The sequence below is a fragment of the Ambystoma mexicanum genome, chromosome 11 (genome assembly GCF_040938575.1).
Source record: "Ambystoma mexicanum isolate Mex_15411 chromosome 11, UKY_AmexF1_1, whole genome shotgun sequence".
Taxonomy (NCBI): Eukaryota; Metazoa; Chordata; class Amphibia; order Caudata; family Ambystomatidae; genus Ambystoma; species Ambystoma mexicanum.
The window spans coordinates 935,138,541-935,164,313 of NC_090934.1; the positions used below are offsets into that span (position 1 = coordinate 935,138,541).

At 46.1% G+C, this 25,773-nt stretch overlaps 1 protein-coding gene across 4 annotated transcripts in view; it reads right to left on the reverse strand.

Moving 5' to 3' along the window:
* The window catches only part of PHRF1 (PHD and ring finger domains 1), a 1,334,933-nt gene that overhangs the window by 135,334 nt on the left and 1,173,826 nt on the right, over nucleotides 1-25,773 (reverse strand). For 3 of the 4 annotated variants that reach the window (XM_069624055.1, XM_069624053.1, XM_069624054.1), the window contains exon 16: nucleotides 13,938-14,195. The exons of the other annotated variant lie outside the window; for it this stretch is intronic. In XM_069624055.1, coding sequence (XP_069480156.1) covers nucleotides 13,938-14,195 — 258 coding nt within the window. The remainder of the gene's footprint in view (nucleotides 1-13,937; nucleotides 14,196-25,773) is intronic. 4 annotated transcript variants of the gene reach the window in all.

Here is a 25,773-nt window from a genome sequence, read left to right on the forward strand (position 1 = left end):
TAGATCAGTCGATCCCCCTATTAAACAGTAGTGTTTGTAGTTTCTTCAACAGAGTAATTGATTCACATGCTCATAGCTCCAGTGGAAGGGAGTTCCAGATGGTGGGTGCCCAGTCATTGAAGCCTGCACCGCCAAACATTTTTAGGGTGACACGAGTTAAGAATAGCGCCATTGTTATTAGAGCAGAGAGTACACCTAACAAGGGTTGTATGGGCTCTTGAAGAAAGGTATAGGCGCGCTTGGCCAGAAAGACCTTTGAATATCAGCAGAGCCCTTCAATTGTATTTGCTGCTCAATGGGAAGCCAATGCAGCTTCCCACCAGAATCTGAAATCTTGAAAATGACTAAGCCCACATACTGCGTGGACAGCTCAATTTTGTGACACCTGTAACTTTTTGATGTTGGATTCTGAAGTGCCTACCAAGAGGCTGTTACAGTAATCCAATTTAGAATTAACGATGGCTGCAGCAACCAGGACTATTATTCTCAGACAAGTATGGACAAATCTGCCATAAGAGACCAACAAGGTAAGCACAGGAAAATTTAAGATACAAGACATGCTTCTCAAAGGTAAAATGGGAATCGAAGTAGACTCCTAAAGTTTTTACTGTTTTAGACACTAGAAGGGCAGTGCCATTTACTTCAAGGCCATTGAACAGAGTATCAAGGTTTCTCAGTTTATGCTAGGTGCCAATGAAAATCAACTCTGTCCCGTAGTCATTCAAGGCCAAAGAATGTAAAGCCATCCAAATCTGTATGGCCCTGAAAACATCACTAATTCCATCTGCAGCATAGACCCCAGATAGTTTAAACACAATCTGGGCATCATCGGCATAGTTTGCAAAATAAACCCCAAGGGAGGCAAGAAGGTTGCATGGGAGTTTAGAGTAAATGTTAAACTGTAATGTGACAGGCATGAACCCAGTGGGGACTCCACATAGTATTAGTGTTCTTGCAAACTGGGCATTTCCCTTCACTATGTTAGCTGTCCTCGGCCCAAGAAAAGATCTAAAACAGCTTGCAGCCTGAATGGTGCATTTGCCTATCTCGACCAGTCTTCTTTCTAGGAGAGCATGATCGACTAAATCAAAGGCCGAAGAAAGATCCAATAGAAGAAGCAAAGCAGCATTGCCTTCCTCAATTATTTCGGTTAGGTTTGATTTTAAGTCTAATGGTTCAAGTGAAAACCAGATTGTTCATTGGCCAAGACATTGTTCTGTTCCACAAAGTTCTGGTATTGGGTACAGGCTATGTTATCAATTATTTTAAACAAAAAAAAAAGCACATTTGTAATTGGTCTGTAGTTTCCAGCAACTGTGGGAGACAAGTACTCCTTTTTTATAAAGTGGGTTATCCGAGCCTCCATAATGTTTCCTGGGCTATAGGACTTTTGAAAGGAACGATTTACAAATCTAGTGACCCGGGGGACAAGTATGGTAGCAAAATCCTTAAAGAACATTGCAGCAAAGACTTCTGCCTTGCAGGATGTGGGTTTACGTCTTTGTAAGACCTCCAGCACCTAACCCTCCGATTCCAATTTAAAGGAGAGCAAGGCGGTGTCAGAGGGTGAGATATCACATACCAGTGCACAATCGACTTCGACTGGCTACAGCAATTAGGCTCGATATTAAAGCCAATTAAGGAGAAATACTGCCCTTGTTTAAGACAATTTTCATTTTACACAATACTACCTGTGTCCTACAGCAAAGTGAAAAGCATGTTCTTGATTCAAGATGCTTTAATAACACTATCCTACAAAATGCAGGCAGTTGAACAAAGCGAACAAAACACAAATTCCCTTTTACATTACTTGGAAAGTATTATCTTGATCGAATCATTAACAGTGTTAAAAAATTAAACCGATAAGACTCATCCCAGGTGCTTCTTCAAAGGAAACAAGTTGATTAATTATGTAAAGAGTGGATTTGCACGCTGCTGCTAGTCAGGCCGTCACCAGTGAGCTGCACGATTTATGGGGGTGCTGCCACAGCATGTGTAAATTGCATGCAAGGAAGAATTAAAAGGGCCGTATTGACAACTTCATCTAGCTTCAACATCTACATGGCTCCTCTCATGCAACCCAATCAACACAGGCGTACTTTGCTACAACTACAAAGATGCCTCGCAAATCAACTGCAAATTAGGCACCAGCAAGCAGAGACCAAGCCCTTGCCAATTGCCTCTCACAAATCAATGTATGGATGAGCAACAACCTCCTTAAATCAAATAAAACAGAATTCGATCACATCCAACAACCTTTCTATCCAACTGCCCATACCATGGTCTATGGAAATGGGAAACAGGCCCAAAGCCTCCATTTCAGAACCCCGATGGACAATGATTTTACAATGGAACCTCGAGATAACAGTAGTAAAGAAATGCTCCTTCAACATTCTATCAGACAGATATGACCCTTTCGCACACAGAACACTTGGCACAATCTCACTTGTCATGTCAAGAATAGACTATGTTAACGTATTCCTTTGAAAGGCCCGACAACCTCACCAAAAAACTAAAAATCAGGACGCAGGAGCAAGACTTCAGACTCAAAAAAAGCAAATACATTACCAGAGCACTAAGATCACTAGATTGGTTACCAGTCAAGAAAAGGATCTAAGATTCTATTTCAAAATACTCTATTCTCCACAGAGCAATTTACGCCCAGGGAGCAGATTTCATGCAAGAAATAGCCATATAAAGACCAAACGGAACCCTGAGGTCTAGCAATGACGTACACCTTGACCCCAAGCGTTACTCGCAAATGAAATATGGATCAGCATTTTCAAGCATCTCAACTAAACTCTAGCATCCCCCAACCCATGAAACTAAGGGAGTACATGAAATAGAGAAATACCAAACCTTCAGGGAAGCAGTAAAACTATGTTTTAATATGTAGAGCTAACTCACAAGCCATAGTGCATTGTTAAAGAGATTAAACATAGCTTACAAAAGGCACACTGGCATTCAGTTAACCAACAATCTACCTGCATGACTGACTTAATCTGATGCCATGAGGATTACATTCTCTCCACCCACCTCCATTAACCCATAATAAAACACTCCACACTCCTGTAAATATAACACATGGACGCAAATGCTGTGCACACACACCAACTCAGATTACCTAGAAGCAAACCCACACAGACCGGTTTTTCCAAAACGAAACTCATGGCAAAAACACTTGTGTTCTTCCTCTATCAAACCAACCACTCAACTTCAGAGCCACTCGAGTGCCTGCATATCATACAAAGGGCAGCCGTGTATATATAAATCCCACTAACATAACAGTGATCTGAGTGTATTTTCTGCCTTGGTTGGAAAATGGCACTATAACCCGGCACCGCCAGGATTCCGATGTTAAATTGATATTCATTAACTCTGGTCCACAAAGTCAGAAATTGACATGAACCAGTCGGCTCTGCAGGAGATTCCAGCTACATAAATATTTTCATGGAGCATCCTCTTCTTGTTATGCTTCTTTATTTTAAAAAAAAAAAACACACATTCAATGCTAGGTGCCGGATTGATAACTAAATATTTGTAGTTGGTCTCTATCCTATGCCTCAGTGTCTACATTTCAACTATTTTGATGTCATTTTGCCTAGAAAAATGTTGCCTCTTCCGGGTCAATATCACTGACTGGTAATGATAAGAATGTTTAGTCATTTGTTTTTCACATTTTCACATTACTGCATTTTTTGGTTTGGCAGTCTCATTTGTGTCGGATTTCTCCCTCCTGCATTCCTGCATCTGGACACAATCAGCCTATGCTGCTCTATTTTACTGAGCTCACAAGGAGCTTTTCCCAAAGAGAGCACAATAGTCAAATAGCAGTACAAAGTGAGACACTATGTTAAAACAGCAATAGACATAAATGTAGTTTAAACACTGGCAGCTAAGCAATTGGGTACTTGTGACCAAGTGCTCTTTCAAAATAGAAAACCGAAAAGGAGGGAGCATATCCTACTGAAAGGGGGAAGATTGAGAAAAGCAGGAGGCGGTAGACGAAATGCAAGGAGAAAGGAGCAGAGGGAACTGTGTGGGAGGGTGATCAGAGGAGAGAGGGCGCAGAAGGATTTCTACATGATACACAAGAAACAAAAGCAAGCAGAAAGGAAGAGCGAGCTGAGAAATTTTCAGAAAAATGCAAAGAAGGCGACAAGACAAGGATAAAGTTACATTCTTTGCAACAACAATTGAACCCCTAGCTATTTTGCCATGCCTTGAACCCTGACTGACTCTGGAAAAGGCTTTTTGCTTCACTTTCCTTGCTCAACTCTTATTTTGGAGTCACGGTTTAGCCAATATTGCTACCAGTGCAGGGTGACTGTCCCCTTTTTGTGATGCCTGTGTTTTTAAGGAAACCAAGGATCAAGTTAATTACCTGTAACTCCTGATGTCCAGCATGGGCATCTTTCATGGATTCACATGTTCATGAATATTCCCCTTCAGGCAGGGAATCCTCAGGGATATTAAAGAAGTTTAGCTTTAAAGCTTAAAAAACAGCTGGTCACATATAGCCTATTGCTGTCACTTTGGGTCATACTGCCCCAGCCAATGGCACTAGACCTCCTTAGCTCGACCCCTGGAGGCCATCCTCGAATTTGGAAGCGCATGTAATGTGGCAGTAGGAAGCAAGAAGAGCCAGACATGGGTAGGAGCGAGGGTCGCATAGAAATCCATGAAAGATACCCATGCTGGATAACAGGAATTACAGGTAAGTAACTGGTTCCTTCTCCAGCATATGAACTTTCATGGATTCACATGCTCCTGATTCACATGCTCATGAATACACAGCAGTACATATATCACAATCAATGGGAGGCAGTACAGCTCTACAGAAGCAATGGCACTCACCCCTGGAACACTCGCATCAAGCAAATAGATTGCAGGGAGTAGTCCTGTGTTGGACAAGCAGTACGTTGCAGTCTGTCAAATTCAGTAGAATCTTGTGAAGGTGCGAGTAGACCTCCACGTAGCAGCCTTGCAGATGTCGAGAAAGGGAAAACCAGACAGGAACGCTGTAGTAGCGAATGCAACCCTGGTGAAATGTGCCTTTGGTCTACCTGGCAGCAGCCTGTTTGCGATTCGATGACAATGGGAAACACAGCCAGATAGCCACCTGGAAATGGAAGCCTTTAACAGGGCTTTCCCTTTATCAACAGGTCCATGCCACAAAGAGCTGCAAAGTCTTAGTGCATTCCATATAAAATAACTTCAACACACGGGCAATGTCCAGTGAATTTAAAGCTATCTCTGACGGAAAGGTGGGAGAGCCAAAAAACACAGGAAGGTCTAGAGGTTCGTTGAGATGAAAAGTTGACGGTACCTTAGGCATAAATGAAGAATGATTGCGGAGCACCACTCTGGATTGATGGAACGTTAAATACGGTGGCTTGCAGGAGAGAACTTGCTAGTCTCCGACGCGTCTGCCAGAAGTAATATCCATTAGAAAGGCATTCTTCCATGATAGGAACTTCAGAGGAGTCTGGTGCAGTGGCTTGACGGGCGGGCCCATTAATTGGCAGAGGACTACATTTAGCTCCCAAGCTGGGGTAGGTGCCTTTACTGGAGGGAAAGCTCGAAACAAGCCCTTGAGGAGTTCTTTAACCAGTCGATGAGACCAAAGAGGCGGCTTGCCCGTTGTACGAGTGTAACGCAAGATAGCCGCTAAGTGGACTTTAATGGATGAGTGTGCCAAGTCTGCCTTTGCTAAAGATAGCAGATATGGCAGAATCTGAGAAGAGGGTCGAGCTGTTGCAAATGAAAGCATACAGAAAATCACTTCCACGTGTGCCTTTAACATGGTAGAATAGATGAAGCCCTGGCCTTCGCCAAGATGATAGCATTTCAAAGGCAGTGCGAAATGTCCAAGCTCTGGGGCTGCAAGAGCCAAACCATCAATTTGCAGGATCCTGGGTTGTGGTGCAGCATGAATTTACCTGCTCTGGAGAGGTCTCGAACAGGAAGCAGGTTGATGCAAGACACTACCGACAGATGAAGGTCGGAGTACCAAATTTGGCGTGGCGATGCTGGAGCAATGAGAATTATCCTGCACCGCTGTTTGAGCGCTTGGACTACTCGTAGGAGGAGCAGGATTGCATAGACTGACAGGCCCTACCATGAAATTGCAAATGTGTCCCCCAGACTCCTCGCTTGAGGGTAACTGCTGGCAAACTGGGTACACTGAGATGGGCTTTGTGGCGATGGGGCCCATCTATAGCAGGCCCAAGCAAAGTTGAAGAACCTAGTAAGACGGAGTTCCCATTTTTGCCAGGATCGCAGTTCCCTGCTGAGGGAATCAGCAACAGTGTTGTGGACTAACATTGTGTGAGATCGCCCAGTTCCACAGCATTTGCAATTCCGTGGAGAGCAGGTCCCTCCCTGCTTCATGATGTAGAACATGGGGGTTGTGTTGTCTGAAGATGCAAAACACCTTGCCCTGTAGCTGGGGTCTGTATGACTTGAGGGCCTAGAGCTCCAACACATTGATGTGAAGCAACTTGTCCTCTGGCTGCTAGAGGCCTCTGGATGGGAATTTTCCTGTGTGCACTCCCCAATCTTCCTGGGTGGCATTACTTGTCGCTGTGGCTTGATGCTCCAGTGGGTGAAATAGAGTGCCCGATGAGGTTTTGTCGATGAATCCACCACTGTATAGTTTGGCGGAAAGCTGGGATAAGCTTGATCTTTGTCATTCCAGGAGCCAGACACCTGATTCCACCTGGGGTCTAGGCACTCCTGAAGAGGTCTAGTATGCAACATGCAGTTAGATACCAGAGGAATGCAGGAAGATGCCATCTCCAGTAGTGACTTGATGGAGCGAAACATTAGCTGGAGAGAGGACAGCTGCTGGACCCTGTGGAGTATGGCATGGACTCTCCTCTGAGGGAGTCATCAGACTTGCAGTGTGTCCAGTCGTAAGCCCAGGAACAGAGCTTTGAGACACTGATCTGCATCACTTTGGAAAGTTGATGAAGAATCCCAGAGAAGACAGGCACTGGATGGTCTCTTCGGTGCGCTGCAGGGTAACAGTCTGAGGGGGCGCGTATTAGCCAGTCGTCTAGGTAGGGATAGAAGTAAAAGTTTGCACAACGGAGATGGGCAATCAGAGGAGCTAGGCATTTCGTGCAGACTGTTGGAGCAGATTTTAATCCAAAAGGGTAGTGCTTTGAACTTGTAATGCTTGCATGCACCACAAAACTAAGCAAGCATCTGTGCTTGCGATGTATGGGAATGAAGTAGGCATCCTCGAAGTCCAGCGAGGAGAGGCAGACTCCCTGTTCCAGCTGGCCAAGAACATCTAGCGTGACCATGCAGAACATTTGCAATTTTAGGAACTTGCTGAGCTGCCAGAGGTCGAGGATGGGTCTCCACCCACCAGACTTCTTTCTTACCAGGAAGTAACTGGAGTACACTCCAGAGCCCCCAAAGGTGCAACGGCACAGTTGCTATTGCCCCCTTTTTAAAGCAGGAACCGAACAAGCTGCAAGGGGAGGGACAGACCCTGTTCCTTCTTGACAATTGGTGGAACGGAAGGGCATTTACCCAGAAATTTGAGTTTCTGACCCTGTTGAATAATATTAAGCACCCACTTGTCCGTGGAGAAGATGCACCACTGTTTGATAAACTATGATAACCAGCCTCACACTAGGGTGCTTAAGTGGGGACCAGGAAGCTGGACAGGCTTGCTTGGCCGTTTGAGCGTGGGAGGAGGTTTCATGCCTGCAATCTCCCTTTTTATGCCTCTGGCGAGGTGGTGCGACAGTTGGTGATGGGATGGCCGATAATCTCTGGTGTTTCTTGAAATTCTTCCCTTTAAAGAACAAAAGGGCTGTCTCTGCAGTTGCAGGGTGCCATGGGAGGGTATTGAGTAATAAATTAGTTGTGCAAAATATTGCAGTGAAAAATGCGCCTCACCTACATTTTTCGCCATCTGAATAGGTTTATTTAATTCTTTGACGCGCGAAAAATGTGACTCGTGCACGTTTATATAATTCTTATCGACGTGAAAAATGTGCCTCACACATTTTTTTTTAATTCTTTCTCACACAAGTGTGTTCATTTCATTCTCGCAATCTTTTCCATGTGTCTGTAAACTGTTAATTTCCGAGCATTAAACAACTGCGACACGGAGAGAAACTTCAAATTAAATGTACGGCATTACGTTCGCTGTACTTCATGAATACTTGTTAAAAAAAGAACCATCCGTGGACATAGAACTGCAAATAAACTTTCTTTTAACATGCTCGCTGCTGACTGAACCCCAGGGTTCTTTGAGACACGTTAATGTTGACAGCGAGAAAATTCACCTCAATGGTTTCTAACGGCGTATGTTTTGCCACTTTTCTTTAAATGACAGGCAATAATAGTTTGCAACTGACAAAGCAGCTGCTTTCTTTCACACGTGGCTGCTCGCGCTCTGATAGGTTTCTTTGTACTTGAGACCTGCGTTGTGTTTAAATTTCACAGTTATTGACAAGCACCTCCATCACTGAATTCCAATTGCACATTATATGCCTATAAATGATATGCCTATACGCAGTTTGTTACACTAACCGATGTACAACAGCTAGTTAAAAGGTTATTTTATTTACACTGAACGACATTAGCAGGGCCAAATCACGGCGATATTTTGTAATGGAGACATTTTCTCAGGGATATTTTTACATGGAACCCAAGGGAGCGGGCAGTGTCAGTGTCTGTCACGATCGCCTGAAAGGTCTCGTCGACCTTTGTACCAAAGAGCTTGATGCTGTCAAAGGGCATAATGATCACCTTAGACTGCATGTCAGTATGGAAATTGATTGCCTTCAACCATGCTTGGTGCCTCAGAACGGCCCCATTTCCCATCGGGCAGAACCCTCTGTTCGCAATATCCAAGGCCACATTGATGGCGTGATCAGATGCTGCTTCACCCTCATAACAAGATCAAACCTCTCGTTAGGTAGGAAATCCAAGATGGGACCCATCTTTTACAATAATTCCCGGTCATACCGGTAAAGAATGGCCAAGGACTTTGTGGCCTTCATCACAGTAGTAGGTGTGGAAATTACCCGCTTTCCAAAAGCATCCAGTTTCTTTTCCTCCTTGTCGGGAAGAACCATGGATCAAGAGGACAGGTTAGCAGATCTCTTTGCCTTAGCGCAGACCACAGAGTCTGGAGATGGCCAAGTGCAAAGACATTAGGGCACGGTGTCTGGAACTTGATATTTCTTTTCAAGACGATCCTTTGTTTTTTGGCAGCGAAAAAGGGTTTCTCATGACCAACAAACCACTATCCTAAATGTCATCTAGCACAAGGTTAGCCACCACTGATTTTCTGGAGGCTTCACGCCTCTAAAAGGAAAGCTTTTTTCTGTTCCTCCGGGACGAGGTCGAATAGTTTTACTGCTCGTGTTTTCCCCATTCGCAGGCACTAGGTCATCCTAATCATTAGTAGCATGCATACCCTGGGACATGTCCGTGTCCAGACCGGTATTCATGTCCATGTGAGCAGCCACTGGGCCTAGCAAACTAGGTGCTGGTCAAGGAGGCAGAGGCTGGGGGATTACATCTTCTGGTGCAGGCAGTGCTGAAGACTCATACTAGGGGCACCTTGAGGGGCCAGAGGAGGTGCGCAGAGCTGCAGTTCCATCACCATGGTTTGCAAAATGGATAAAATGCCTAACGAAAGATCCCTAGGTGATGCAGTTCCCACAGGAATTGCAGGCACAGCAGCGGGTGCAAATGGTGGAAGTGGTGGATGCACTGGTTGATGTGGTGCTGGTAGAATACGGTCAGGGCCTCTTCCATCTCCTGATCCAAAAATAAAGCCTCCAGAGTCTGCTCTTCCAACTTGCTTTCCCCCTCCTGTATTATTTGGACAGGTGCTGTTGCAATGGCCAAAGGCATCACAGAAAAAAAACGAGTGCGCTGGCAGCACGTCCCCACTCCACACGAGCACTTTTAGCAAAAGAAGCGATCACAGGAGCTTGTGCCGTCGTGGGCGTAGGCCTAGTAGGCAACACAACCATGGACACGATGGTCATAACCGTGGATGAGGTGGTCGATGATTCAATCGTAGATGGCGCAGCCGTGTTAGATTTGGACCTATGACTCATCAACATGGTGGTCAATGGGGCCCATCAATGGTAGTGTCATCAACGAAGATGGTGTAGACTATTTGTTTGTGGCTTGTAGACTGGGTGACTCGTTGAGCTGTGTATGTCAATAGCTGCCGTTTGCCGGAAAACAATGATCCCGTCATGATTGTAGGGGCTGGTATCGTGGATGAAGCAGTTGACAATACAAACAGGGTCCTGGCAGCTGTCATCGGCAGAAGGGCCACCAAGGTTTGTGACTTATACCCATGTCCCCTTTTTGGTTTCTTCCCCAGGGAAGTGCCACCTCAACCTATTTGCAGACAGTTTTTTTCTGTAGATCTGCCAATCGATAGAGGCATGACCTCACACCGAGGCAGAGTCAGAGACCCTGGCACCCTCTTCCAGCCAAATCACCAACGTTCTATGGCGATCCTTCTGTGTCTTCGTGGAGAAGGACTGGGAAATGGAGCAGGCGGCCACATCATGGTCCGGGTGCAGGCAATCTATATATTTTTCGTGTTGATTGTCCACAAAAATGTTAATGCGACATTTTGAGCAGGGCCTGGAAAGGCTTGTCTTGCTGGCATCTGTCATGGCTGCGTGGAGGAAGCCTCATTGTTGACTATATACCAAAAACCAATGAAAAAAGTCGATATTTCGAGGAGCGAAACACAAGGACTCCCAACACGTAACGTGCAGTAAAAAAATCTAAAGATGTCCTGCAGGGGTGGAGTTAAGGAGGTCTAGTGACATTGGCTATGGGCAGTATGACCCAAAGTGACAGCAATAGGCTATATAGGTGACAAACAGTTTAAGCTTTAAAGCTATGCTTCAATATTACCGAGTATTCCCCGTCTGACAATGGGGAATATTCATGAACATGTGAATCCATGAAAGATCCCATGCTGGTAAACATCACCTTCCAGTGAAGCTTTGGCCAGGTACTTTGTATTCCTCTTTCTTTTACTGCAATGCTGTTATCTTTCTGATGTACCTAGGACAGGCTGGTGACAGTGAACCAAGTTGTGTACATTTTGTTTTAAAGGTATAATGTGAATTGGAGTAAGATGTACTCAAAGTCATCACCATTCAGGTTAAGACCTGTTCTTTGGCCATCTTGGTCTCTGGCCCTCTTCCTGCATTTCAGGTCTGGAATTACCAGATATGGTATGCACTTTTGCGGTATCCGGATGGGACTGCTGGGCAAAGTGACCTGTGTGATTGGGGAGAATAGAGGTTAAGACTGCCTGGTCCCAATGTACATCCATGCTACAGCATGTCTGTTTCTGGAGGGATGAGGGGTTTGATACCATCCATAATTGGCCAGCCCTTTCCTATTTGAATGGTGCAAATGATTGATGTTGGTGGGCTGGGGTAGCCCAGAGTATGGATTTAGTTTATGATGAGCTCTGAAGCCATTTCCCAAATCGACCTCTGCAGCCAAGACCCCCAACTAGAGGATACACCAAAGGCAACTCTAGGTGAAGCCCCAGTGCTTTTGCAAAGATTCTGGAGACCCTTGTCGGTGCTTCGATATTTGGACTGGTGGGACCAACCAGTATAGACCTCTGCATTAGAGGTTTGCGACCAGAAGCCGTTGGAATTGTCCTGGGACCATTCTTCAGTGCACTAGACACCATCCTGAGCTGGAGCTCGGGACTCTGCAGGTCATTGACTTGTGGTCTAAGAATCTTCCTTGCGGCTCTTCTGCATGAAAACGGGCCTTCCTGGTGCAGTCTCTTCCTCATCATTACAAACTGCGCATGGACACCGTGGATTGGGGGTTTCTTCGCTGCTACACTGCTCCGCCATGGACTGGAGGTCTCTTCACAGCACCTGTAGTGGCTGTTGTCCCAAAGTGCCTGGGCCATTTTACTGTCCTACCCGAATTTCTAACCACTACTTTGCCGGACCCAATGCAATCACCAACTGCACCTGAATCCCCTGGACCTCCACTGATGGGATCAAGTGTCCTTCAAGATTCTGAGTGCTGTAAGGGGAGTCCCTCTGAAAATCAGAGAAGAGGGTGAGTGAGGATGTGGAGTGCAAATGTGCTTACCCGTTTCCGCATCCTTCTCCAGCCATGGGGAGTGGATTGGTGCAAAAGACACTCCCTCTTACCTGGCTGCGATTGGTGGAGTTCTAGCCAAGAACCCCTCACCCCCTAATCCCGAGGAACCCCTAATAAGGTGGGATTGAGAGTACAACTCCTAAAAAAATTGACTTACCTTCTATCTTCAGAGGTGATTTAATTTTGCAATTTCTATCATAATAATGGTTTTGCCAAAACTTGTTGAAGGGACACTTAAGACCTTCTCCACTCAGATACTTGCATGGAACTTGGATACCGTTGATGCACTGGGCCAATTTACCTGGTGTGCAAGGATTGCAGAAGGTACAGATCCCTTACAGTTAAAAGGAATAGTATATGGTTACTAATCTAAATATACTGCTCTCACTTCACGATTTACAGTTTCCCTTGTTTGTTTCAATGATTTGAACTGCTTTACAGTGTTTGAGTGCAAGTAGTCTGAGACTACAAACTGTGTATACATTTGTATGCACTTGTTTGGGTTTCTATGCTTTTCTTGAATTGTACCTGTTTAGCGTGTAAAGGCCTAATTAATAGAAACTGGCTTGACTAAGTGTCAAATACCATATTCCCTAATTAGGTTGGCCTCTCTGAAAACCTCGACAGATGCTCTGGAAATCCAACTTAACAGACAAGATTAGCGGTAATAAAAGTGACTGAAAAGGTACCAAGATGTAGGCAGGGCATCCAAAGAGAGGAGAAGAGCAGACTGTGAGATGGGTGAAAATTAAGGTGAGGATCTGCGTTTTAGGGGCAGAAGGTGCAACAAGGCACACACTATAAATCTGGAAATGACAGATCTTATGGAGGCACATTTTGAAATGTGACAAGGAGGGATCAAACAATGCAAGCAGAGAGCAAGAGGAGATGGTGAAATAATGCGGGAGAGACTGGGAAGCAGGCAAATAAGTAAGGGGCAGGAAGAAAATAATGTCCATCTTTTTTGGAATTAAGATTAAGGGAGTGAGAGGTCACCCAGAGCTGAATTGGGGAGGCAGTTTGAGATTGTGAAGTGGGCTATGGTTTGGGGGGGAGGGGGTAGGGGGTGGCCAGAAAATCAGTCAGAAAATGAACACAATGATAAAGAATTCGGTATCACCAGCTCAGGAAAAAAGTACCTTGCAGTGAGCTGAAAAGGGGGTGGACTAGATATGATTTCTTTATCTGCAAACTCTAATCTGTATTCAAGTCTACATGTGAAATTGTGCTTTTCAGTTCAAATGGTGAGGCTAGAAATTGAATAAAAAAATAGTCAATGACAAAAAAAATCACGTACGGTTTAGGAATTATGCAAACTTGGGAAAAGAACATTTAAAGGACAAGCTATAAATCAGCACCAATCTCTGAAAACAGTATATGGTCAAACTATAAACCATTTTCTTTGCTTTCCTTTCATACTTCCATCTAATATTAGAAATCTAAGGAAAAGGATTTGGAAAATTGAAATCATGGGACTGCCCAGAAATTCCAGTATCAAAGTCGCCATGATGCAACAATCATGACAAACTAAGCTAGAAGAGGATGCAAAAACATTCAGAAGCCAAGTTCTATATGTTTCAGGGTTTGAAAATCGCAACAAAAATAAAGAAATTTTAAAAAAAATCAATAGGGTATGCCATTTCCCCATTTATAAAGGGTCAATTTTGTCAGGGCAATAATCTCATTTGTCTCTTAAGACATTAGCTTTTCACAAGATTGTTTCCTTTAACAACAAAAAGAACCCCTTTCAAATGAAAGCTCGCTACACACACAGCTACTCTTACTTCTTGCGTGATTCTATCCAATGATGGTTTCATAAACGTTGTCTTCTCCTCAGCATCACCTGTGGAGGCGGACTGCGTTCCCGGCTCAGAAGCAATTGCCAGGTTCCCTGGCTCAGAAGTTATAGTTGAGCCTGCCACGCATCCAAGCAGAGGAAGGCTCCCCGGCATGATATAGTTTACAGAGGGCTCGCTGACTGGTGCACAGGGTGGGAGACTTGATGGCAGGGGCGGAGTCAAAGGGACGTCCGGGCTGTAAACCTATCCAATAGAGAGGTGGAAAGTTATATAAAATAATGTACTTCATATATCTAAAATGTCAATTGTCTCTACATTGTTGACATCAGATCGATTCACAAGCTTGCATTACAACTGATAGCTAAAGGTGCATAGCAGATTGTATTGATCACCAGCAACTCCAATTATCAGGTCAAGGTAAATTAAAAGGGTACATTCAGAATGTTTGGAATCTTACTACAGGTATAACTATTTGGTCCTTCAATTGCAAGGAATCTATATACCTTAAAGTTTTCTTTATTTACCCATCTCTCACTGTTTTTGAGATGGAGAATGCCACACTCCTTTCATCCAGTCCCACAATCAATTTCAAAGTTTGAATATCAAGTCAGTGCGTTTGTCCACCTAGGGTATTAAAATGGCACAATAATCAACCACACATTTATGGTTAAGATGAAGAGTGAAAAAACTCAAACTACCTAAAAGCAACGGTACCATTTACCAGCCGGTGGAAAAAAAAACTTCCACCATCAACAATGTGCACTTATTCCCCCTCCCCATTGGAAACCCTTAATCACTACTTTATGCCCTACAATCAAAGCAGAAGATCGGCTCATTGGTGACTAGGACATATTGGATATTCCATCTGCCTGGTGACAAAGGAAGTAGAAAAAGAGTACCCATCTTCTCTCTACAGAAACTGTTTGCAAATGTACACATTGTTCTGCATAATATTTGCACACAGGAAATTGGCAAGGCACTGCATTGTGGGATCACTATGTAAGCAAGAGGCATAGCCCATGATTGGTGGTTAGAATCTGAACAACACTGCCAGGTCCTTCAGATGAGCCCCACCCACGCACATATCCCCACTGAAACGTTGCATCTTTGCCATTACCATGTTGGCATAGGATACATTTTGATCTAGGCAAGAAGTTTGTTAAAATATGCCTGCCTATGAAGCAAGTGGAGAGCAGATTGTACAAGCATACAACCGGCTGGGTTTAAATATACCAGCCCTTTAGGCAACAAAGAGGCTTTTAAACAGAAAAAGCCCTTGTATTGCTTAGAGATCCATCTAAGGCTTACAAAGGCTATTGCGCAATCTCATACTGTCCATGCCAAGAGGTTCTCAGATACCAAGTGTATAGATGTGGCCGGGGCTCTCTAGCAGTGAACATTTGGGCCGCTCAAAAAACTCCCCGCCACAAGAATGGAAGACTCAGCCATGGTACAAAGTTACTCTTATTAGCAAACAAAAAGGACAGGGATCACACCAAAAAACAAACGGACTCTGGAGCTCTCTTATTCCAAGCATGTGTCACTCTGTTGTACCCCGGTGTGACTTCACAAATCTAGGTTGCATTCCAGGAACCCATCAGACATTCACTATGGTCAGTTTGGGTGAACTACATATAGGAGCTATAGGGGTTAGTTCTAAGATTGGATAGCCACAACTAGTGGCTCCTCCTAGGACCACCTCTGCTAGCGTCAGTCTACAATGTTGCAGGGTCGCAGAGCAACCGTTGGCCCTTGCTACAAATGATATCCCCACGAGAAAGGTGAATCAGGATTGGGCAGAATGGGTCCTTGCATCCCCGGGACCCTGGACGGTTACCAGACAGAGTGTACCTTTCAAGGCAATGGGAATGAACATGGAGGTGCCAAGTGTTCTCTAATATTGTCATCTCTGATCACCCAAGCCTGGGAGATTGCATTCAGTCAGCAGTTCGAGAGCAACACTTGTATCTTCCCTCTGGTTTGATGGGAACAGTCCTTTTCATCTAGCTCTGTTAAATGGGCATTGTTCTGTCTGGCTGGGTCACGTGTGTTGAGACCACAAAATAAAGCCGTCCTTGCTTGTAATAATGAGGATTTTAGCCTGATTTTCTGCAGGTGGCTCATTGGCTTGGTAACTGGAATCTTCCCATCTCCACTTGTCCTTAGTTGGGTGCCTTGGTCCTGCTTGCCTCAGGCTGCGGCGATCATTTCAGCCTCCCCATGCACCCAAGGCCTGTCTCTCCTTCTCGGCTCACTTTATAGCCCCAGAGCTTCCATAATGTTCCTTGTGGCTTCTCTTCTTAGCCTGGGACAGGGGACAAAAGGAGGCACCAGCTTCCCCCACCATGGCTGCCACCCATTGGAACGCCCTACCACCATACCTTAGGCAAATTGAATCCCATGGTGCCTTTCGTAAGGCCATCAAAACCAAGCTCTTCTTGTAAACCTGCAGGCCTCACGTGTACATCTTAAATGATCTGTATGTTATCTTTGCTAATTTATGTACAGACTTGTATGTAACCTGCATTTCTAAGACCACTTGTTGGGCGGCTTTTTGTAACCCTTAAATAAGCCTTCTTACGCTCTGTTTTAAAGCGCCTCGATGCCCTTGGGCTGTAGTGTGCTCTACAAATGTGAAAAATAAAATAAAACAAAAGTTGGGGACTTTGCTACAGACACAAACCAACCCATCTTCAAACCAACATAAGGCAAGGCCAGCCGAATTCCGAAGTCTTTGTAGCTCTCAAAATAACAGGTGTTACTGTTGTCAAACTCACTGGTACTTAGTTCTGGCACTTGTTCTTTATTTTTTTTCCATGTGCACACCCCGTGTGGGCACTACACAACCATACAATCTGCACGCACCATGTGCATGCCACTCCACACATTGTGCGTGCACCATTCCAAAACATCTGCACACACAATGTGAGCACCATACCAACTGCTTTTCACACACATGTTCATAAAGCTAATCATTCTGCACACATTAGTATAACATAGCAACTAATTTACACACACCCTTTGTGCACCAGGACTACAGTTCTTCACACACTATCATCCGCGCTATCTACATCAGGTGCACCTACCGGTTACACAGCACAAACCATGTATGCACAATACCCACTGTTCTACAAACACTTTGTGCCCGATTCCTACTCCTTATTGCGAACATTGCTCACCTCTGCAGGCCCCAAGTGATTGGTCCATCGAGCTCTCTGAACAATCATCATGTGCACCATACCCATGATTCCTCACACAGTGTGTACCACACCAACCAGTCTGTACACTCACTATGTGGGCAGCACACCAACTGCTCTGCAAGCACCGTACATGCAATATTCTCAGCTCTCGGCACACATTATGTGCAGCACATCAACTGCTCTGCAATCAGAATGTGAACTATAACTACCTCTTTGTGTATACCTTATGTGCCTAAAACCCAACTACTACTCTGCGCACACAAAGTGTACCATAATGAGATTTGTACACTCGCCATTTGTGCATCATACCTACCATAATGTACAAATAAAAAGCCTCATCCCTACTCTGCTCAATACAAAATTCATATTTTTGTATTTATATAACGATTTTGCCAAAGCGCTGCACATAGATCATTTACATGCAATTACTCTCACCCAACTGAAGTTGGTACTCATCTATCCATCTCGGAAAAATACAAGACTGAGGTGGCCATGCAGGGATTCCAACCTACAAACTGCAACCTGCAGATTCCACACAGATTTCCACAGTGAGTGTGCAACCCGTCCAACTATCTTACCGGCCATTCACCTACATTTATGCAGACACCAAATATACACAATACCTGCCACCATGTACCTGCACCATATCTACCATTCTATACAGACATTATGCATCAGACCTACCTCTCTGGCTATGCAGATGCCTTGTGTGCACCACCCATGCACCCTGTTGCTCACATTGTGTTCTGCATTCCCCACCATAAACGAAATGAGCACCACACACCATGTGTGCACTCTCCATACCCCTTTGTACATCCCCTTGTGTGGACTATAGACACCATTTTAGGCAATATATGTGCATCATCCCCATACCACTGCACAGACAGTGAGAACCATCAGAAACACCCCGGCTGCACGCACTTAATGTGCACCATGCCTATGACCCTGAAAACATTTTTATTTGACGTGTGTATTTTGTGTAGAACTCAACGCTGCAAGGAAGAAGCTTTAAAACCCCAACAATGTATTTTATTGGGCATTTGTATGGCACTTATACACAGTTGTTTCCAGGCACCACAAGACAAGATATGGGGGGTTGGGGGGGTTGCAGACATGGGAATCAAAAAGTAGAACTACAAAAAAGGTTTATTGGCCTTTTGACAATCCTACATGCCAAGGTGGTAGGTGCAAGGGGATTGGGTAGAGGGAGAAGTGCAGGAGTGGGGTACCCGCAAGGGTGGGGGCGGGCAAGTGCTTGGTGGGCCAAGTTGGCAAGTGACAGGGGAAGGGGGGGTGAGTGTGGTGGACAGGAGGACCAAGTTGAGTTAGTCCGGGGAAGGGAGCCTGAGGGCACGTGCTGGCAAAGGATGCTGGTGGGACTGGTAGGTGGTGATCTGGCCCCTGTATGACTCTGAAGAGACCATACCCCAGTCGCAGCAGAAGATGGAAAGTTAGCATGGGAGGGGGGAGGGAGAAGGAAGAAGAGAAAAGGAAAGTCTTGAGAAGTTGCCGGAACTTAAGAAAATCGGGCTCAAGTTTGGGGGTGGGGGGGGCGCAGGGGACCGTTCCAGAGGGAGGAGCCAGCCAAGGAAAGGTTGTACCTCCCACTCTCTGCTTAGAGAAGCATTTGACCTTTAGAGAGTTGGTGCCAGAAGACCAAATAACGCTGGTCGGGAGGTATTTAGGGAGGGAAAGCTGGAAGTAAAGAGCTTCCAAGCCCCAGACGCCTTGTGGATGATGCAAAGGGTCTTGAATGTGCCCCTTGTGGTCACCGAGAGCCAGTGGAGAGAATTCAGGGTTGGAGAGATGCGATCCCTGGGCTTGAGGACAAGTAAAAATCTTGCAGTCCTATTCTAGATTAGCTGAACGGGGTTAAGGGAGGAAAGAGGCAGGTTGAGATATGATATGATATGGCATTTGTAACGCGCCTATACACAAGTGTTTCAAGGCACGACGAGGCAGGGAGGTGGGAACAAGGGGAAGGCAGACAACGATCCTACTAGGTCAGGTGTCATTCAGATCGCGCAAGTGCAGGGGTAGGGGGAAGGGAAGAAGTGCAAGGGAGAAGGGAAGGGGAGGGGAGGGGGGGGGGAAGTGCAGTACAAAGTAAGTAGAATAAAAATAAATAAATAGGGCCAGCTGGTGGCAAGTGCAAGGTAAGTGCAGACAAGTGCTGGGAAGGGAGGGCTGTAGGGATACAGAGACAGTCCCGCAGTGCAGGGGTTGCCAGGGAGGCAGTGCAAGTGGAGAGTGGCTGGGCCCAGGACCAAGGTCGCTGAGAGTGGCCCAGTTGCAGATTCAGTGCAGTTTCAGTGAAGAATTTAGCAGGGGAGAGGGAGAGAGAAAGCAGAAGCAAAGCGGAAGGTTTTGAGGTGCTTCCGGAACTGGAGATGGTTCTCCTCAAGTTTCAGGGAGGCAGGAAGGCTGTTCGAGGGAGGCCCCTGCCGCGGACAGAGATCTACCCCCAGCTCGTTGCTTCGAGAAGCGGCTGACCCTGAGGGAGTTGGAGACGGATGAGCGAAGGTCTCTGGAAGGAAGATATTTAGGAAGAGAGTTGAAGGTATTTAGGCCCCAGGCCCCAGAAGGCCTTGTGGACAATGCAGAGGGTTTTGAACTTAATCCTCGCAGCCACTGGGAGCCAGTGTAGAGATTTCAGTCCTGGAGAGATACGGTCCCTGGGCTTGAGGCCAAGGACAAGTCTCGCAGTTCTGTTCTGGATGAGTTGCGGAGGGCGGAGAGTGGAGGCAAGCAGATTAAGATAGAGGCTGTTACAGTAGTCCAGCTTCGAGAGAACCAGGGCTCGGGAGACAGTGAGCTTCTGGGGGAAGGAGAGGAAGGGAAGAATACCTCTGAGGAGGTGCAGCTGGTAGTGTGACTTCTTAGAGACGTCAGATATATGCGGAGAGAAGGAGAGTGTGGATTCGAAGATGACCCCGAGGTTTTTTGCCTTGCAGGTAGGAGCAGGAAGGGGGCCAATGGAGGCTGGCCAGGGAGCTGCAGGGAAGGAGGGAGATGGTGTGTCGATGAGTAGGATCTCAGTCTTCTTGAGGAAGAGGTCGTTGCAGTATTCTAGCCTAGAGAGAAGAAGGGTTCTGGAGACATTGAGCGTCTGAGGGAAGGTGAGGAAAAGTACAATGCCACTGAGGAGATACAACTGAACATTGGACTTCTTGGCAAGGTCCGTGATGTGTGGAGAGAAAGAGAGAAGTCAAAGATGATCCCAAGGTTTTTTTGTTCATAAGTGGGTGAGGGGAGTCAGCCCAGAGAGTGGGTGTGCGGGGGTTAAGGAGCAGGCGTCCCAATGAAAAGGACCTCTTTTACTGGCATTAAAGCAGAGATCATTGTTAGAGCACCATGCCTGAATAGCAGTCAGGTATGAGGGAGGAGGTTGTAGAGGAAGGCCGCTTGAAAGAGAGCTGTGTGACATCTGCGTAACACTGGAAATGAGGGGAGAAAGTGTAGATCATGTGGGCCAGAGGGGCAAGGAAGATGTTGAAGAGCCAAGGCGATAGTATAGAGACCTGACAGACACTACAGGTAGAGAGTGAGGTGGGGGAGAGAAAGGGCCCATTTGCACTTGGGAAGGTCTGTTTGAAAGTAAAGAGGGGAGCCACGCCAGTGCCCAGTCCGTGATGCCAGGGGTATCATGGAGACTGTTTATGAGGATGGAGTGGTTGACTGTGTCAAAAGCAGAAGAGATGGCAGAGGATCAGAACAGAGTCCAGGTTAGAGAGTAGGTCTTCATGGGTGTTCAGGAGAGCAGTTTCCATCCCTCTGGCAGCCCTAAAACTGGACTGGTGGTCATGGGGTAGCAGGCTATTTTGGTGTGGGTCAGATGGGGGATGACCAGCTTCTCCATGAGTTTGCTCAAAAATGTTATCAGGACGTGAATAAGAGGGGCCGAAGAGAAGAATAGTTTGTGTCCTTATGTAACTCTTCAGGCCAGATCCTTATTTAAGCGCTGTGCTATAACGTGTTCTTTTTGCCCGATTCATTTATACTGAATTTATTGATCCCTGAAAGACAAAATGGTGTGTCGGCGAAAAGAGGTAGAGTGTGCCAGGTCTGAGGATCACATAATTTCTGAACTCTATGCAGTCGGAGTTCATGGCACAGATGCAGTGGTACAGCATTCCAGTGGGGGAGGCGTGCTGGTTTAGAGTAGAGATGCACCCCGAAAAAGGAGCATGGGGGAACCAGCAGGTTTTGGGAAGCCAACTTTAGCATCTGGTCGGTGGTAGACAGGCAGAGCTTTGGCGAGATAACAGGGTGCCTAGCTGTAGATAGCTGTAGGTTACATAACACATGTTGAGCCCTGCACATTTAATACAAGTTCCTACAGAATCGCGCATGCTCATTGTGTTCTGTAGATAATTTTTTCGTGTGCAGCAACAGCAATTTTATAGACACATTTTCTGCGCTCGTTTGTCAATGCAGCGTGTGCTGTTCCTTTAATTGCCCTGAAAGCTACACACACGTAATATGTCACGTGGATGCAGATACCAGCTATAAATGATTAAGGCAATCAACAGCGCGACTCGAATGCGATCGTACGGACGCGTTTGCTTCGCGAGGCCGGAGCTCCATAAAAGAATCAAGGTAAGCCCGTTAGGCAGAACGCTGTCTTCAGGAGTGTTTGAAAGCTGCCATCCTGTGGACCCGCCTGTTAAATTACGCGCGTCCAAAAAGAAGGGCGGTTTTGCAACCGCCAGAGTGTTGTAGAGACCCAATGAACTCTGCTAAGTTAAAAACTAAGGCGGCAGCCTCTCTTGCCTCACAGTTTTGCAGACTATCAAGAGGCCCTTAGAGAAAAGAATTAGAAAATAGTTGACAACTTTGTTTTTCGGTCTTGTCCTGTGTCTGTAGTAAATCGAGTGAGACGCATCTGTACACGCGTTCTTTCGTGCGGTGCAGAGTTTGTGCTGTGGAGCATTGTTTTGCTGTGGAGCTTCCCTGCATAGTAAAGCTGATTCCAATGAAGGCTTTTGTTTTGTGAAGGTTCACAACTAGTAGGAATCAAGTCAGTCTACCATTTAGCATTGGTGTCCGATTAGCTTGATGAGCTCTAGTGTTTTGAAATGCATTCCATGTGTGGCTAAAGAACCTGATAAAATTACTAAATAAAATTAGTACAGGAGATTAATTGATCTGCGGCTAGTACATATAGAAATCATGATGTGTACACAGAGGTCCGATGGGACATTGAACAGAGCTAGAATTAGAAAACCACGAGTAAAGTCTGTGTGTTGTTCTGTACTAAAACAAACTAAATGAGAATTTAGTTTTCATTTGTAAAATAGGTTCCTAATACAGTTTGGAATTTCCGAATAATCCAGAGTTGATCCGTGAATACTCAGGGGCAGGAATTAAGTCCTGCCACGACTAGGATTAAGCTAGCATGAAGCTCAGGTCCAACCAGGATGTAAGAAAAGGCTGGGCGATTTAGGGATAGAAACAATGTTATTGTGTGAAAGAGTTGTGATGAAAATTAAACATTATGAGAATGTGATGTATCTAGTAAACAAGATAAAGTATCTAGAAAAAGAGAAAATATTTTGTGTTGGAATGGAACCATCGTTTTATAAGTGTGAATACATTTATATATGTTTGTTTTTAGATTGTGCTTAACCTGTTACGGGGGATTTGAAAGAGGTGCCCATCATCTGGAAAGAAATTGTCTGTCCTGAAGAAGGCCGTAAAAAGTCTGGGTTGTAGAGACACTACAGATAGTGTTTCATCTCAATAAAAGGCCGAAACATGTCGACACTTGACAATAGACTGGTTAAATAATATAGTCTTGTATCTGTAAACTGCTGAAGTGAACATAGTGGTTTCTATCAAGGCAACAAACCCCATACAAAGGATACTGTTTTTAAGAATTGAGTGAGAAGATTATGATTAATATATATGCTGTTCTCTCTCTTTTATTTTTTCCAAATTGGTCTTAACACTTAATAAATTGACGTGGATTGATTGAAGAATAGTAATGTTGTTAGTGTTTGTTGAATGAGTGGGATGGTTCCATTCCCTTCTACAAAATATGAGATATTTCTTGTATGAACCTGGCTTATTTAGTTTGAAGGTGTAAGCAATTATCACAATTCTGTAGATCACCCCGCCTGTCCTGGACACAGTGGGGTAGCCAGTTGTCTCGCTTTAGAATTTTTCTTAGTGTGTCTCCCGTTCTGAGATGCTGGCCCCCCGGGAAACACAATTGAGGGAGATTACCTTTGTAGAGGTAACCGGTTACACAACACATACAATACTACAATCTGTTGGTTGGTTGGTTTTCGGTAGCCAGTGGAGTGCTTTCACGGCACAGGGAATATGATCTGTTCCCTTCAGTCCGAAGCGGAGGCAGGAAGAGTAGCTCACTGAGCAGTGAAACACAGGAGTCAGACATGCAAGTAAAGAAATTAACTTTTAATCAGGTTTGTATGCACTAAATCCTGGCCAGGCCTTGTCTTGAGGTAGGGTTGGTTGTACAAAGGGGAGCTTGCCAGTTTTTACACAAATTGAACTAGTTATGAGTGCAGCAGGCATGGTAATGCAACACAAGCATATCTATGTATTTTCCCACAGGGACGACTACTGACCTTTACCAAGAGCTCCCGTCTTGCCAATCAAACGCAATCTTTTCAAGCAAGCACTGCCCAATACAGAATTCTGCTGCGCTGCATGAGCGCTAGCCTGAGCATGCATCGCTGCCTGCTCTTCTCATCCATGCATCACAGAGCTCAGCAGCAGCATTCAGACTCGACACTGGTCACTGCCCCGGGCTGCACTGCAGTGCACTGCTCCTCATGTGATGTGATGCGACTCATGCTAGTACGGGGATCAGCAAAGCAGACAGAGGGCATGTGCAGTTTGTTTTCTGGGTAGTGCCCCTCAAATGCACAGGCACGCTCGAGCCCTGGCAGAAACGAATTATGTGCTTTGCACCAGGCAGCCAGCCACAGCCAGTGTGATGATTGAACAACCCAGGCTGGCCTGGATGTTTGCTTCCAGTCCAGCCCTGATTTTAGTTAACGCTGCCATGCTGTTTCATCACTTGGGACAAAATCCCAGCTTTCCCTCGTCTTGCTTCTGATTGTGGGGGGCAAATGGCATTATACCCCCCCTGCCTGAAATTGTGGGGGGGGATTTGTTCCCACATTACCCCTCCTCCCCCATGGTAACGCTTCTCACACCTGCGGTACATCGATGATGGCAATTAGGGGCCGAAGAGTGAGGCACATCTGTTTCTCTGCCTTCGTGTTGTCGTGTGGGGGGACATGAAGGTCAGATCTGCCCCCCCCCCATTTATGCCACTGCATGGGCAGGCACTACAGCAAGTTTAAGCAGTAAATATGTTTTTCATTCAAGCATAAATTATTAACATAACATAGAGAAAGGAGTGGTGCCTGGTCCACAAATATACCAGCCACCTCTGGTGAGTTGAGGGTGTAAATATTTGCCACAAGTATGTGATGGCGACTGAGCATAGCGAGGTAGCCGAACTAACGAAAATGGGTTAGGGAGAGGGTCCGGGGGGGGCGGGGGGGTTAATTCTTCTCCCCCCTCAGAGTAAATGTTTTGAATAAAGGATTAAAATGGTGCATTACACAGCACACTTTCTGGAAAAATTTGGGTAAAAGGCCAACAAGGTGGGTAAAAGTTCACCAATCGCTTTAGTAGGGTGTAAATCATGAAAAGAATGTACAATAGATGCAAGTTACCAAAAGTGCACAGGGATATTTCCCAATGCATTATCATGCCAGAACCTGCAATAAATGTCAGTACAAAAAACATTTGTATGCTGGCTGTGCCCATACATTTCCTTGGTGGCTCCACCAACATATACTAGTATTCCCATATAAAACCATACTTCTGTTCGCTTTAAGACATTTTTCTATAGTATTACTGACACTGGGCACAAAACTGGCTCTGCCAATTTATGCCAGTACTCCTATGTAAATACATACTTCTGCTGGTTTGGCCATTAAAAGTGACATGTCACGGGATCCACCAGGGGGCGCCGAGATGTTCTGAAGCATCTCCGCTCGTCTCCCCAGCTGGGCGCTAATCGAGGGACCTGAGCATCCGCCCACCCCCCCCCCCCGACACCGCCGGAGCGGGACATACACCCCCCCAGTACGAAGGTGCAGAGCACCCCCAGCTCAAACCAGAGCCTCGGGGGTGCAAAGGAGCCGGAGTTACAGCCCCGCGAGTCCAGAGGGCGCGAAGTCCCTCCCCCCTGCGGCTTTAGAGGCTCCGCGGCACGCAGCGCCGAGCCGGGGCCCAGGGAAGGCCCACAGAGACCCAGGCGACCGAGGCCGCAGGCATCCACCTCGGCCTGACGGTTGTCGGCGGCGGAGCAACGGCCCGAGAGGTGGTCCCGGGAGCCCGAGAAGAGGGCGCGGCGGCAGGTCGCGAAGCACTCCCAACGGGGAGGCGAGAACGAGCACCCCAGAAGCGCGCGGAACCCCCCGACCGGCGCAGGAGAGGCCCCCCGAGGTAAGGATGCCCAACCCGGAGCTGGGCACCCGCCGGGGGTAACAAGACCCATCGGGGGGGGAAGGAGAGAAACCCTGTGTAGCCCTCACAAGCACCCGGAGACGGAGTGGGGCGCTGGGCCCAAC